Genomic DNA, 16,339 nt, shown 5'->3' on the forward strand with positions numbered 1-16,339 from the left:
TACAGGAAGAAAAGCACACAAGCATCAGATGGGTCCCAAAGCTCCAAAGTTTCATCCTCTCCTCCTCCACTTGTGTCGTCTGCTTGCTACAGTCAAAAGGCATCAGGAAGGCTGTGAGCCGGTAAACACAACAAAAAAGTGACGCTTGGCTCTGTATTAAATCCTCCAACGAGTGCATTCCATCGCTCTCAGAAAACACAACACAGAGACGTTGCCTGCTGAGGTGCTGATAGCAGATGATGCATCACTGAACACAAAATGGATCTCACCCATCCCAAATTGAATTTCACTGATCACAAAATAAATCTCACTGGTCACAAAATAAATCTCACTGATCACAAATCATTCTCACTACTCACAAATTTAATTTCACTGATCACAAATTTAATTTCACTGATCACAAAATAAATCTCACCAATCACAAATTAAATTTCACTGATCACGAAGAAAATTGTACTGATCACAAATAAAATTTCACTGATCACAAGTTAAATTTCACAAAACCGGAAAGGGTAGGACCATGCTACTTGTCTCTGATTGGCTCAATCAAAGCATGTCAATCACATCAGTCATCTCTCATTTCCTGTTTACATTGGATACTGGCTGTAGCAGCGCCAGCACAAAGTTTTAAGGGTCTACCAGGATGGAAGAGAAGCTTAATTTGATAAGGTAATACTTCAACAAGGGACATACATACGGTGTGATTATAGAAATGCTTTACATTTACCATGATGTACACACATTACTGTAAACCCTGAAGTCACGCTTAAGGAGCCTTAGGCTACTGAGAAGGGGCAGATATCCTTTGGTGAATGTTATCTGGAGGGCAATATCAGCTGAGCTCCTGGGACCTGGACAACTGTTTGTGTACCTGACAATGTGGATCATGCTCAAGCAGAAGCATGGTCTCCGTGTCAAAAGAGAGACTGTAATGAGACTGCTTCAGGAGCTAAATCCACGCAGGACCCTCCTGTAGGCGTGTCACAGGTTTATCCGTCACACTTTCCACCATTGGGATGGGATTGTTCAGAGACAAATTTCATGGTCTCACTCGACGGCGCTGGCCCTACCCTTTTTCGTTTTTTAAAATGTGTTTTGTAACAGGTGAGATTTATTTTGTAATGAGTAAAATTTATTTTGTTATCAATGGAATTTAATTTGTGTTGGGTGGAATCTATTTTGTTATCAATGGAATTTAATTTGTGTTGGGTGGAATCCATTTTGTTATCAATGGAATTTAATTTGTGATCAGTTACTTTCAATTTATATAGAACTACGTTCTGTGAAAAGTATTTGTCTATTTGGAAATATATTTATAGTTTGTAAAATGTATTAGTGCTTCTGGAATTTATTTTGCACTTTTGAAATATTTATTCACATAGCCCTTAAGGGCCACCATACTGAAGCTTAACCCAGCTGTCATTGGGTGAGAGGGGGAGTACACCCTGAACTGGTCGCCATTCAATCACAGGGCACTTTTTTTTTTTTTATCATATATTCATATATGTATATTTATCAGATGGCATACGGGTTAAGATGCGGTCCCCCAAACTGCTGGTATATTTCAGCTTCACTACAATACAATAATAGTGATGATAGACAGTCTGTGGGACAGAAGTGAATTGATGCGAAGGAAACACCAGTCAATCTTGTCACTTTTAGCAGTTAAAAAATGGCAAGCATCTCACAGGTAATTGCTTACACTTCATTAAATTCATAGAAACCACTTAAGAAGTTGTGTAAAGTTATTTCACAAGTGGGTCGTGTTGAGGTGATGCTTCTGCTAGCTTTAAAATAAAACATTACATATGTTTCAGATGCATCAAGAAAATAATATTGTTTTTCTTTGTTCTGTGGTGTCCAGCTGCTATGAACGCTGCCCTGCTCCCCTTCAGTGACGTCTGCAATATGCATTGGCGCGGGCCCAGATTACTGTGGTGCTTCGTGGTGAGGCACAGCTAAGCATACTGGCGAGTGTTCACACAGAAATCCCAATTGTGAAACTATAATATATTCGCTTTATATCGTGGGAAATTAAATGTGTTTCTTCACGTTATTACATATGCAGATGATTACTAGGCCATACGAGGAATATTAATACTTTAGATGTAAGTGGGTGGCTCTTAAAAGAGCCGTTGGTTTATGTTGTCAATAGAGCTAGTTACTTGGAGCTGGTGTACTTGGTCACAGCCTTGGTGCCCTCGGACACGGCGTGCTTGGCCAGCTCACCGGGCAGCAGCAGGCGGACGGCGGTCTGGATCTCCCGCGACGTGATGGTGGAGCGCTTATTGTAGTGAGCCAGACGAGAGGCCTCACCGGCGATGCGCTCGAAGATGTCGCTGACGAACGAGTTCATGATGCCCATAGCTTTGGACGAGATCCCAGTGTCGGGGTGAACCTGTTTCAGCACCTTGTACACGTAGATGGCGTAGCTCTCCTTCCTGGTCCTCCTCCTCTTCTTTCCGCCCTTGGCAGCGGACTTTGTGACGGCTTTCTTGGAACCCTTCTTGGGCGCGGACTTCGCTGGCTCTGGCATGTTGAGGTGGGGCGATAGCAAATGCGTACAGGGAGGGAGGGGGCGTCTATACTTATACACTTTCTATGCAAACACGGCTGTGCTGTCTCCCACTGGTGATTGGTTGAACCGTACTCTGGCCTCGTGATGGTTGCACTGCTGAAGCTTTTGTTGCCGTGGCAACCGGTGACTATCTGCACGCTAAAGGCGGAGAAGACGTGCTGAAATTTTAGTGAGCTTGATTAGACCCACAAACCTGAACAATGACGAACCACTTTGGTTTAGTATTTAAACATCCACATTTTTGTGCTTTAGGGTTAAAGTTTCATTAAAGTGTTGTGTGTGTGTGTGTGTGTGTGTGTGGAGAGGAGCAGATAGCTTTAAGAATAGTCTTTTTAATGCAATTATTTGATGACAATAAGCCTTATTCTTGTGTTTCGAGATTTCTGAGATTTATAGGAGTTGTTGTCATGGAGAGGAATTAAAAACTCCTTTCTCCTGTTTCCTTGAAACATGAAATATGTATCATCACATATATGAATGAATACAGGGATCTGATAAAGGCTTTCTGTGACTGGAGTCATAGAAATTGTCTCCTACTGAACACCTCAAAAACAAAGGATAGGATTGTGGATTTCCGAAGGTCTGGGCTCTACCATCAGCCAGTTAACATCCATGGGGTGGACATGGAGGTGGTGCCAACCTACAAATATCTTGGTGTTCATCTAGACAACAAGTTGGACTGGTCCCTTAATACAGATGCACTCTTTAAGAAGGAGCAGAGCCGTCTCTTTTTCTTAAGGAAGCTCAGATCAATTGACGTCTGTGGAAAGCTGCTGCAGATGTTTTATCAGTCTGTGGTAGCGAGTGTTTTGTTTTATGGTGCAGTCTGCTGGGGAAATAGTTTAAAGCAGAAGGACAAGAGGCGACTGGAAAAACTGGTAAAGAGAGCTAGTTCTGTGGTTGGATCCAGTTTGGACTCACTGGAGGCTGTGGTGGAAAGGTATACACAGAAGAAAGTGAAGGCCATCATTTGTCACACTGATCACCCACTCCACACCATCATTGTCCAGAGAAAAAGCAGCAGTGGACGACTCACGTCTGTGCGCTGCAGGACTGAGAGATACAGACGATCGTTCCTCCCTGCAGCTATCAGAGTCTTCAATTCTTTAATATTTGGAAGATAAGCTACAAACCAAATGAATTTCCCTTCTGGGATTAATAAAGTATTTTCTATCTTTATCTTATTATCGTTATATGATTATCCTATTGTAATATGTATATATATATATATATATATATATATATATATATATATATATATATATATATATATATATATATATATATATATATATATATATATATAATTATTAATGTATATAATTACATAAATATATAATGTATGTAATTCTGTAATCAATGTATATATATTATACATATTTAATATGTATATATATTGATTATTATATTGTAATATGTATCATCACACAGCTACTTGGGCAGCTAGGCGCTGCCCAAGTAGCTGCCTGTTGCAGCAGCTCTCTCTTCCTTGTCCGTTTCTTGTGATTTTTTTCATCTCTTTTTCATCATCTTTGTATTTGGAGTGGATCATCACTTTGATGGTTCATTTGTTGGTCTTGGACACCAAACTTTTTGTGGCTTCAGCGATATTTTTACTACTTTTCTCCTGTGTTTGTCTGGAGATCCTACATGTAACCATGACTGCATTGTTTACATGTGAAATTAGCTGTTAGCAGCCTGTAGCATGTCAATGCTAACAAGTGTAGGGCTTGATGATTTCCCTTGAGGTGAGGAGGAGGAGGTAAGGACGACGTGCTGGTTCTCAGGTGTGAGCTGGGAGGTGACGACGTGGACCTGTCCTTCCATCCATCGTTGTTGGGAACATGGGATCTATCTCCAATAGGATGGACGAGCTAGCCGTGCTGGCCCAGCAGCAGAGGGGCTGCCGGAGGGCAGACTGGCATCGTGCTGTTCACGGACGTGGCTGACGGAGCTGACATCGGACGCCGGCGCCACATTGGAGGAGCTTCACCTGCTGTGAGCAGACAGGATTCAGGAGACAGAGACTGAACAGACTGCTGGGGAGGCTCAGTCCTGGACCCTGTGGAGGTGGAGACTGGCTGGGCTGGGGAGTGGTGGACGGGCTGTGGTCATCTATTTTCTTGTGGATCTTTTTGCACTTTCTATACACTTTCTTACTTTTGTTTTCTTGATTGCTGCTGTGACTCCTGAATTTCCCCTTGGGGATAAATAAAGTATTTTCTATTTCTATTTCTATTTCTACATGGGGCTGTGGACTTTGTTGATGAGGACTCCAGAGTCCAGTCCCTGCATTTTATTAAGAGCAAAGTTTAAAAATTCCTATCAAAATGATTCACTGGCTTTTATTTTCCTGTAATACAGCCGCCAATTGGGTCAGAATAATTCTCTTTCTACAATCTCACTTAAAGGTGGACTAAAACTGACTGAAAAACATGCCTTGAAAAACCTGACCCGTTGTGATTTCATACCAGTTAATTCACACACAGAAATAAATACTCAAAGTTTCATGTTTCTTCATCAACAACTCGTACTTCATAAAACTCGTATTTTATTGTTTGAGGTGGCAAACAGCTCATTGATATCTGCCACCACTAGATTAATTGAACAAAGTACTTTAACTTAAATCAAAATATAATTTGATAGGCACAGTTTTATCAGCGTAAGTCCATTATGCTGTCAAAGCTCCATGAACCTGGTGTCCCTTGATAGTTCAGGAGTCAATTTCAGTCGATTTCTCTCTGGTACACACCCCTGGATATTTTTAAGTTCACTGAACCAAACAGCTCCTGACGCAAAGGAAGGAAGTCACCCTTGCACTCATCTCCAGATATAGTCAGTTCCAATGTTCTGTGTCCAGCCCCGGTGTGTCTCCTGTAGTTTGCGCAGCTGGTGGGGGACTCATCAGATCGATGGTCTGTCCTTCGCGCAGCCTCAGAACTGCCATCTTTAGATTCCACCTGTAGGAAGGACGAACACAGGTTAACTTTTAATAAAAAATATACCAAACTCTTCTAACAGTCAGAGTGAGCTTGTGAATCTTTGATGCAGTGCTCCTTTTAAATAACAGATTGTAATCTACATTCTATTCATACTTCATCAACTCATACTTCTAACTCTACACAGATACACAGCGGATGAGGAAATCCACAAAAAAAAGAAAAAAACAAAGCACTCCTTCGACAGTGCAGATTTGATAAAGTCCTCTGGTGTAAATCAAAGAGCCATGCGGAAATTAAAGACCTCTAACTGGAGGAAACGAGACTTTTTAAAGATCTGAGGAGGACTCAAAAAAGCTCAAATTTAATCACCAACATCTGTACTTTTTTTTCACAAGTGTTATTTAAATGAAAAAAAGAAAGAAAACACTGCTTTTGCTTGTGTTAAGGTGTTAGTTGACCAGAAAGTGCTCACCTTAAGGTATCTGGATCTCTGACTGAAGATGTGAACAGGTAACCTCCATCTTTTGAGCCACTCACAGGAATCTTTATCTGCAATACAACATTGACACACTGAGAACTTTGCAGACCAGCAGCAGAGGAGTCTGGGGTGGTGCTGAATTAGTTAAGTCACACAAGTATTTGAATCCTTCTTTTCTTGATCTTTTGACTCTGTGAATGTGTGCATGTTTTGGATGTTGAACTGTTAAATGAATTTTGAGTGGACTTATTGTCACCACCCTTACAGCATCACAATTTCCAGTTGCTTTAAACTGTTTTTTTGGAAGTGGATCACAGTGCTGCAGGGAAGCTGTTTGTTACTGAGGAACTATTTTGATGTTTTGGTTAAACTAAGGGGACTTACAGCTGAAATGCTGTGTGGTCATTACAAAAGCTTTTAAAAACAGAGAGACTTTTATCTGGGAGATTTCTTTTTTTTTTTCTTTCTTTTTTTTTCCTGGGAGATTTCTATGTACCCACCAGATGAGTCTCCAAGTGATAACCAATAAAAGCTGCCTCTGGAGGAGCACAGACATACTGATCCAAAGTCACCATCTAACAAGGGGATCTTGTTACACAAAAACACCTGATCACGTGTTGTGTTCTCTGTGTGCAAACCTCTGGCAGCTGAGGCAGGGTTTTTGTAACAGCTGGGGTTAAAGTTTACGGACTTAAAACCCTTGTTCATATCTCTGTGTGGACTCTTTACTGTGGTGATCAACACTCTGTGAACACTACAGAGTCATTTGTGACTCTGCAACACTCTTGTAGCTTTGTTATTCACAGGGTTTTTTGTTTGTTTGACAATGATTATTATATATCTGTTGAAGTATTTATGTTTGGTAGGTGAATGTGTTTGTCACATGCAGGCATGTGTTCTGCGTTTCCATCATTGTTCCTTCTTCTGCTTACAGTGAAGAAGTCTGTCTATGCTTACTTGAGACCTCTCCTCCTTTGTTTGTGCTAGTGCTTGGAAAAAGAGACTGTAACTTTGTTTGCAAGTTTCACTGCAGCATATTTAGAAGCTACATTAAAGCTCATTACTGTGTGTTTACACCAAAAGAGGCAAGCACGTGGGAAGTTCATTCATTTTCAATGAGAGCCCAGCGTCCTGAGCGGCCAAAACGTCCTGAGCGGCTAAAGCGTCTAAAGCGTCTAAAGCGTCTAAAGCATCTAAAGCGGCAAAAGGGGCACCAGATGAGAAGTTGAGCCTCGGTCAACTTTATGGTAATTAGCTATGACGCAGTTCAGCAGCAAACGGCGGCAACCAATCAGAGTAGAGATGTCCTTCAACCGAGTGAGCCTAAGGAACAACGCATGTAACTTTGGTTCCTAATTCCGTCTTGGATACAGAAAAGCTCATAAACTGTGTTCCGGGTCATCCTATTCTTTTTAAAGTCCGCCTCTTTAGCTACCGTGACCAACAACAAAAAAAATGTGTAGCGGAGGTGGTAGATTGTTCTGGTGAGTTGTGCAGTAATAACCGAAAATAGCTAAGTGAAGTGTAGATGGCGGCAAAGACGTAGCCTAGCCTAGCATGCAATATTTTCTTGCTTCATCTGAATGAGATGACACCAGGGCTCCAGACTAACTTTTTTCAGCAACGATCTGAGGTTTACCCCGGGGGTGCAGGTTACTTTTATTACCAAACAGTCTCCCGCTGGATCCTTCTGGATCGTTCCGTGGATGGCTTCGTACCGGACTGTGCCCTGGGATCTGTACGGACACCGGTAACCTGGTTTTCACTTTTCTGTTTTGGGCTACCTTTTTTCTTCTTTGAGTATTTATCTTTGTTTCTTGTGGATCAATGTCGTTTTGTGTTACAGACTTAAGAGGACCGGAAAAAACAGGATTAAAGGATTATTTAAAATAGTGTGAAGAATGACAGCTTGTATTTTTTCGTTAGTTGGGAACTAATTCATGATTTTGGGTTTATGAACATTGAGATTATTGTTTTATTTTGGTTGTGATTTATTTTGGAACGGGGAATATGCACGGGCTGCGCAGAGGTATAATTTTTTGAATAAAAGATTAAAATTGAGTCCGGCTCCTGAGTATTTTTCTTTAGGATTAAAGAACACACACACACTGTGCAAATGCGCAAATGGACGCTCCTTACCTTCACAGAATTTAAGTGTATTTCAAAGCAGTTAAAGTTTGATGTGGTGGAGAAATCAATATTATCTCCTTTGTAAATTGCTTCCTGCCTGTCAATTCGCTTGTGACTGATCAGGTGGTGATTTTACTTTATGTTCATGCTTTAAACTGAAGTTGAACAACAGCAAGCAGCTGCCGCTGTGAAGAAGTCCGCTGTGCAGCTCCTTTAAATGACATGCGCAATTTTACTCTGACGTCAGTCACATGATGAGCGGCCAAGGCGGCTGAAATATTTAGCCGCTTTGGCCGCTGTCCGCTTTCTCGGGCGTGCTTGCCGCTTTTGCCTCTTTTGGTGTGAACCCATAGTTAGGCAGAGACTAAAACTTGGTTTCCTGTTTTGATCAACCTCAGATACTCGGGAGAAAGTTGTCTGTTGAAAGGTGACTAGAACTACAGAATGAAATATGCATCTGAGGTTATGAGTAGGTTACCTGTGACGTGTGCACATCTACTCGGTTGTGTCTGTCCGTCAGGTGGATGTTGTAGACTTTTAAAGGCGGAGCTCCGAGGCTCTCCATTGCAATGGGGCAATCTTCCAGCTTTTGTAAAGCCAGTCGATGATAATCAGACTCACTGAATCTCTCTGATACACAGGAGACCAAGAGGTAAAAAAAAAACAGAGAAGAAAAACAAAAAAGTTACACATAAATGATCAACTGATGCTATGATACAAAATATTGAGTTTGAATATTATTTTTTAAAAATCAACATTTCACTGAAAGTAGAGCAAGACAGTATATATCCCACAAGTGTTCAAACCTAAATATGACTATTTAACAGAGAGCATCTGCTCTTTTAAAATCATTGCCATCAACATGATTAAAACATAAGTATGGAAAGAGATAACAGATGCTAGAAGCAAACAAACAAACAAAAATAGAGAACCACCTGTCTGTGGAGTAGGATAACTTTAGAGTGATGAACATGACATGGTTCAAAAAGACCACCAAGACAGACTGAGTGGAAGACCGTGTTGGCAGATGGAGTCTTTTAGAATTATGTTTCTCAGAATTCATGAATTTTATTATCCATAGACCGCTATAAAGTTGGGCGGCCCAAAGGTCATACACAGAATGCGTGTGTGTTAATCGCGGGTCAAATCACTAAGTGCAATTGAGAGACAATTACATTAACGTGTTATCATCCCATCAATTTCGACAGCCATGATCCAAAAACACCAAGACTTCTCTGTAGACTCTACCTCATTTAAAATGGATGCAGAGGAAGCAGGAAACTCATTTTGGAAGTCATGGACTCTGCATCCTCTGGTCAAAAGAGGGACTTGATATCAACTTTTTATTTGAAGCGAGCATCCTTGATGGTTTGTAAGTGTCCACTGAAACTCTACAAATGTTTTATTGCAATGAAATCATGAAATCAGTTAATTCTTTGCTAGTTAAAAGTGCAGCCTGTGTGACTTCAATTAAACCAGAGAAGATCTAGGATGAAATGTATCTCAGCTGAAAATGAACATCAGTACAAGATGTAGGTTGAATCATTTTGACAGCTCAGTCTGTGCACGCACAGCTCTACTGTAACTCACTCTGCTGCAGATAGTACATGGTGCCGATCCCGCCACCGGTCAGCAGGGTGGTGAAGACAGTGAGCTGCTGCAGTTGGCTTGTAGGCACCCTCATCTTTACAGCCATGCAGACTGTCCTGTCAATTTTCAAAGGAAAAAAATGAAAATAAAAATTAACAAATGTGACTTTGGTGGCTCTTTATACACAGAATACTATGTTGTTATGTAAGGACTAATGGATAGAGCCTTGGTCTTAGTGAGAAATAAAACACAGACAGTGTAAAAAAAATGATTTAGAGGAGAATATAATAATGTAAACTTAGTCTTTAAGACAAAACCAGGGAGGCATGTCAATTCACTGCTGTGAGCCAAATATTTTGTTCATGGGTTTGATTGAAAATTGCATTAATCTTGAACTAAAGTGTCTTTAACTTGTTCAAATTGCACAGGCTTTTTCATTTCCATACTCACCTTGTTAAAAAAAAAAATCTTTACTAAGAGGCTCTAAATACATTCACACCTGTCTCAATGACAGGTGACGCGGCTGTGCTGTAGGTTGTACGTAACTGACGTCATTTAAGCTGCATAACAATGATTTTTCCATTTGCTCTTTAGTTTCCTCAAACATATTCCTCCCCATTATCCGTCTGTCATCTAACTGGAGCCCAGACAGCGGGTTTGGAAACCAACGGAACAGAGAATAATATATAATGTATTGATGGTAAACACTGAGCTGCAGCAGCCCAGCATGATGTAAACACAGCAGCGAAACGTGGGCGTCGAAGCAGGCTGTTTGTTCAGTCTATCTATAACAATATAACGATAGTTTGCTAGGAAGAAAACAACGATTCAGACACAAACTAATAATGCAGCAGAAACAGTTGGTTACCTTTAGTCTCCTTAGCCCCCTTCAGCTTTCATTCGTCTCATTCACACTGCTTCCGGCTCTTACTCCCTTTTGGTTAGTGGTTTGAAACATTCAGAGCACATTGTCGCCATCTGGTGGACTGGAGTGTTACTGTTCTTCCCCAAACCGAAGCAATGCAATGTTTGAGTTGAAATGTAGTATGCCATTGATGAAAAAGAGCAAAATCTGCGGTACACCAACATTTTTCCAGTCCTTCTGATCTAGATTTCAGCAAACGTGTCTCACGCACTGTTTCTTTACAACATATAATACTGTTCTTTTTTCGTTGTTGTTCTTGATTGCAGGTGGAGCTCAGGTTTCATCTATAACCTCTACCTGCAAGAATAACTCAGAATTACAACTTTAATATTACAAGAAAAGTAATGTTAAAAGGGCCATAAGACAGAAGATAAGTGATGCAAAAGAAACACAGATAGCCAAATAGAAGAGATAATCATCTCATGGGTACCTGCTCACTTCTACAAAACTCTCTGAAGTCCATAATATTCACTTTTAAACTTAAAAAAAAAAAAAAAAAAAAAAAAAAACTTTTCATAGAAAATATCAGAACCGTAACAAATTTGGCTCTAACACTCTGTACTATACTGTTTGAAACTTAGTTGCACTTGTTGCAATGAAAAGTAAAGTTCTATTCTAACATAATTCTGTCTTTGTGTCGTTTTTGTTGTATTCATAAAAAGAGATAATCTTCTCCCAAATTTGTTGTATTTTTTTTTGAAAGAAAGAAAATGTACCAAACACAAAGAGAGAGAGAGAGAGAGAGAGAGAGAGAGAGAGAGAGAGAGAGAGAGAGAGAGCCATGCATGCATACATAGAATAGAATATTTTTTTTTTTTTTTTTATCCCCGAGGGGGAATTCAGGGGTCACAGAAATGTGGTGTTTGATGTCTGGTATCAGCTCCATGAACCATGTCTGTAAATAGCATGATGCTACTCTGCCGTCGGGTATTCCCTCTGTTGCTGGGTTAGCCCGGCTAGCTTATCCATCGACAAATGAGCCATACAAAGTAATGACCCACTCCAAATACAAAGATGAAAAAAAAAATACAAAATAAAAATAATGTTAAAAAAACTACATGAAAACAGACAAAAAAAGAGCTGCTGCAACAGGCAGTCATAACCAACAGGGCAGCTATGTGCTATTGTAAAGTTGCACACACTACAAGTAATAACAACATTTCACCACATTTAGCTCTAAAACATCACTTTTCTGCAGATATAGAAAAATATTTGTGATATAAATTTGTCAAATTTTAAATAAAAATTGATGAATATTTTATCTAAATATTTAATGTAAGGTCTAAATTTTGAATGTTATCTATAATTTATATAAATAAATGTCCAGATACTTAATATTTAGCTATGTTTCTAAAAATTTAGACAGACTGATGTTCCAGGTTTGTGAAGCTTTGATTCATTGTTTGACTGAGCGTTTTTTTAAAGCAGCTGGTGTCGTCGTAGTACGAGCACAGAGTACGAGGCTGCAGTGACATAGAGGTGATTTGGCGAATGTCACAGCAAAGCCCGGCTAAAAGTCGCTCACAACACCTCCAAGTAGTATCTCAAAATCTGTTTATTGTATAATGTACTGAAGACCAAAAACAGAGGTGAAAATGTGGTTCAATATGAGCTCCTTCGCTTTGACTGGCGAGCCTAAGAGTACAGGTCTAGACCGATCTAGACCCATTCAATATAAAAATTGTCATGAAATAATTGATGTTTTTAATTTGAGAAATACATTACAAGATTAGATTTACTTACTTTAATTGTTAATAGTAAGTTGAAGCTATCTTCAGTTGTTTTTTCTAAATGATGGGATTGGGTTTTGTCAATGAAGGCAGTGCTACAGTCTCACAGTCTGAGTGACCTCGTGTGTTGCACAAACTTATAATGGAGCAGCAGTGATGAGTGGAACAGTGAGAGGTATTTAGGCCCGCTTCAGAGAACGACACCCTGAAACTGTGTATGTGCACTGTTATGCACATGAGCTTAACCTTGTCCTGTGCCACACATGCAAGGCTATACCTGAAGCTACCGCATTCTTCGATCTGCCAGAAAACATCTGTTTTTCAGCTCTTGTCAAATCACAACAAGTTCATAGAAATCCAAAACCAACTGGAATTAAAACCATCTAAACTTGTGCAGCTCTCCACAACAAGATGAGCTTGTAAGGTGAGGTCTGTCAATGCTGTCTTGGACAACCTTCCTGCCATTCTGGCATGTCTCTGCAAAATGAAGACAGCCATGGGCTAAGGGATCCTGGCAAAGCTCTGCTGGCCATAGACCATCTACCTGCTAGTGATATTTGCCAAACTCCTTGGCATAACTGATGGGCTTCACTGGTACCTGCAGGGGGAGAATTTGGACCTGGGAAGAGTGGCTTAATATAAGATGGCAACTGATCAAGTCCTGACAGATCTCTGCACAGATGCTGGAGCTGAGGATGTGTTTATGAAGGCCATGACCATATGTGAGGAAAATCACATCCAGCTTGCTGTTGGTCCCAGGCAGAAACAAAAAAGATTGGATCAGCCTGTGGGTAAACTCCAGTCCTACCACCTCTGATGATTTCAGACGTCAGCTTTTCTTTCCTTGCCTGGACCGGATGATACAGGAGCTCATCCATCAGTTTTCAGATGTTGGAGAGGAGCTTATGTTAGGCATTCAAGCCTGTGACCCAAACAAGTCAACCTTTCTCTCTGAAGATGCTCTCAAAGGCCTTGCCTTGCATTATAAGATTCAGCTGAAGCCAGAAGAACTATTTGTGGCAAAAAAATAATTAAGGATGGAGGAAGAGGAAGTCCCTGACACAACCAGTGTGTTCAAACTACTTGATGAAGACATGTTTCCCAGTCTGAAGGCAGTCCTGCAAGTGGTCCTGACAATTCCAGTAAGTAGCTGCAGTTGTGAACCCTTCTTCAGCACCTTGTGACCACTTCACACATGGTTGAGGAGGACCATGGGCCAAGACAGGCTAAATGACCTAGCCATCATGTCCATTGAAAAGGATCACATGCATGCTATTACTCCCGACAACATCATCAACAGATTTGCTCAGTTGAAGCCACCCCAGCACAGCCTTATGTTTCCACCTAAAAAAAAAAGTAAAAAACAAAAATAGATTGAAGGGGTGAGAGAGGAGGGTAGCAGTTGGAATAAAAAACATAGGGCAGGAGAGAGAAAAGAGGAAACAAAATATATCTGTATTTTTCATAAATTTTATTTGTAAATAGTTATTTTAGAATTTTAGCTCATGAGTTAATGAAGGGGAAAAGACAGGAGATGACCATAAACATTCAAAAGCAGAAGAGGAGGCATGACAAGACACGAGGACAGCTCTGAAATGTATTTAAAGAGTGAGGAAGACAAAGGGGAGGAAGCAGTGAAATGGAGTGAAGAGACAGTGAGGAGAAAAATGAACAGAAATAGAAATCAGTCACACAGAGAAGAGGAGAGACAGCAGATGAAAAGGGATGGAGATAAGGATTGAAGAGCAGATCAGTGTAGGACAGCAGAGGTGCCAGCCAGGATCGCAGGTATCACAGTGTGGAGATAAGATGCATTTTATTGTACATTACTTCATAACTTTAGTTTATGATGGGTCTGAATAACTCTTTTGTTTTATTTTCTTTTTTTCAGTAGACGTCAGGCATATGTTCATGACATAAGACAGGGACTTCAAAAAGGCTGGTGGTAGGGCATCTTCAACATTATAGGGTTTGAATTTTTCAGTGTTCTTTAGTCACCTTTGAATTGGTGGTATGGGAAGGGGGAAAAATCAACTATGTGTGCATGGCGGCAAAAAAGACAGAAAAGGTAAATTGGCCTTTGCACCCTTGGGGCCAAGCCCCTGATCTCCTAGAATACTAGATCTGCCCCTGGTGGTAGGCATACAGCACTTCAACTTTATTTGATAGGGTTTTTCAGGAGCTTCCCCTTGGTTATGAAGTAATCTGCGTCCCTTTCATGATGTAATTAATTTACTGGCTGATTATTTGCAGATGTGCATGGGGCTAACACTGCAGCAAACGGGCCTTTCATAACAAAACGTTAGGACCAATGGTCCCGTTTATTTAATGTCTGAACGTGTTGTCTAATGGGCCCTGAACACTAGATGTTAGGAGGAATTCGAGGCATCATAGCTTCACTTTGCAATCATTAGGCTACAGATAGATTTCAGCAAGTGACTAGGTGATCAAACCAATCTATAATAGTTTTTAATCCCTAATTGACTTTGTCACCCCTAAAATAATAACTTAGCTTGTCAGGCTGACAGTCTTCAGAACTCCTGTATAGAATATTAAGGATATTGTGGCCCGTGTTACTAAAAGTCAGAAGTGGTCGGGTTATTTCCTTATGCAGAACCAGTGGGCGGCTCTTAAAAGAGCCTTGGAGAATCTGTTGGGAAGTTGGTACCCATCCTCCGAATCCGTTCAGAGTACGTCCCTGTCTCTTCAGAGCGTAAACCACGTAAATATAACTAAAAATGTGTGGAACAGTGAATGAATGTCAGCTCTTTTGTTGGTGTGGTGGCTCTTAAAAGAGCCTTTGTGTTGTTATTGAGCTGCAGACAGTCTAAGCTCTCTCTCCACGGATGCGGCGGGCCAGCTGGATGTCTTTGGGCATGATGGTGACTCTCTTGGCGTGGATGGCGCACAGGTTGGTGTCCTCGAACAGCCCCACCAGGTAAGCCTCGCTGGCCTCCTGCAGAGCCATGACAGCAGAGCTCTGGAAGCGCAGGTCGGTCTTGAAGTCCTGAGCGATTTCTCGGACCAGGCGCTGGAAGGGCAGCTTGCGGATGAGCAGCTCGGTGGATTTCTGGTAGCGGCGGATCTCCCGGAGAGCCACGGTCCCGGGCCTGTAACGGTGAGGCTTCTTGACGCCGCCGGTGGCCGGGGCGCTCTTCCGGGCAGCCTTGGTGGCCAGCTGCTTCCTGGGGGCTTTACCTCCGGTGGATTTACGAGCGGTCTGCTTGGTTCTTGCCATTCTTTCTACTGTCTCTGACTATGAGAAATATGTGGACCAGAGGGGAGCCTTGCTGCTCTTAAAGCGGAGGAGCGGCTGTGAAACGGTGACGCTGCTTGAGAGCTCCGGCTGCTGATTGGTGAGAGGCCGCTCCTGGAGCTCAGCCCCGCAGAGGAGGGGGACAGAGCCCCCGCCTCAAATGTGTTGAAGCGGGGTTGGTTAGTGGCCGCCCATCGCTGCTCTGCTGGAGGCCTCTTTACTGGTTGGTTGTCAGAAAAACGCGCGCAGCCTGAGTGTATATTAAGAGGGCTTCAGGTCGGGTAGACCACATTTTCTTCGACTCCAGACTCACGAAAGACTGACCATGAGCGGAAGAGGCAAAACCGGCGGCAAAGCCAGAGCTAAGGCCAAGACCCGTTCATCCCGTGCCGGGCTCCAGTTCCCCGTGGGTCGTGTCCACAGGCTGCTGCGGAAAGGAAACTATGCTCAGCGTGTTGGAGCCGGTGCCCCCGTCTACCTGGCGGCTGTGCTGGAGTACCTGACCGCTGAGATCCTGGAGTTGGCTGGAAACGCCGCTCGTGACAACAAGAAGACCCGTATCATCCCCCGTCACCTGCAGCTGGCTGTGCGCAACGACGAGGAGCTCAACAAGCTGCTGGGCGGAGTGACCATCGCTCAGGGCGGCGTGCTGCCCAACATCCAGGCTGTCCTGCTGCCCAAGAAGACCGAGAAGGCCGCCAAGAAGTAAA

The 16,339-nt window shown here is 41.9% G+C and overlaps 4 protein-coding genes across 4 annotated transcripts; 1 reads left to right on the forward strand and 3 right to left on the reverse strand.

The window, feature by feature from the left end:
* Positions 1-1,215: 1,215 nt before the first annotated feature.
* On the reverse strand, positions 1,216-2,547 carry LOC141806516 (histone H2B 1/2). The gene has a single exon (XM_074692093.1). The coding sequence runs from the start codon at positions 2,534-2,536 to the stop codon at positions 2,162-2,164; it is 375 nt and encodes a 124-aa protein (XP_074548194.1). The 5' UTR covers positions 2,537-2,547; the 3' UTR covers positions 1,216-2,161.
* A 2,553-nt stretch (positions 2,548-5,100) lies between these two features.
* On the reverse strand, positions 5,101-10,687 carry coa1 (cytochrome C oxidase assembly factor 1). The gene is made up of 5 exons (XM_074691455.1): positions 10,587-10,687; positions 9,719-9,834; positions 8,607-8,758; positions 5,993-6,069; positions 5,101-5,538 (listed from the first exon to the last, which is right to left on the reverse strand). Exons 2-5 carry the CDS (start codon positions 9,822-9,824, stop codon positions 5,415-5,417), a joined length of 459 nt encoding a protein of 152 aa, XP_074547556.1. The 5' UTR covers positions 9,825-9,834; positions 10,587-10,687; the 3' UTR covers positions 5,101-5,414.
* Positions 10,688-15,061: 4,374 nt separating this feature from the next.
* Positions 15,062-15,611, reverse strand: LOC141784259 (histone H3). Its single transcript, XM_074662036.1, has one exon. It carries the CDS (start codon positions 15,609-15,611, stop codon positions 15,201-15,203), a length of 411 nt encoding a protein of 136 aa, XP_074518137.1. The 3' UTR covers positions 15,062-15,200.
* Positions 15,612-15,948: 337 nt separating this feature from the next.
* On the forward strand, positions 15,949-16,339 carry LOC141806383 (histone H2A). The gene has a single exon (XM_074691882.1). It carries the CDS (start codon positions 15,955-15,957, stop codon positions 16,336-16,338), a length of 384 nt encoding a protein of 127 aa, XP_074547983.1. The 5' UTR covers positions 15,949-15,954; the 3' UTR covers position 16,339.

The sequence above is a fragment of the Halichoeres trimaculatus genome, unplaced genomic scaffold (assembly GCF_033239565.1).
Source record: "Halichoeres trimaculatus isolate MK-OKI-2021-1 unplaced genomic scaffold, fHalTri1.1 fHalTri1_scaffold_2, whole genome shotgun sequence".
Taxonomy (NCBI): Eukaryota; Metazoa; Chordata; class Actinopteri; order Labriformes; family Labridae; genus Halichoeres; species Halichoeres trimaculatus.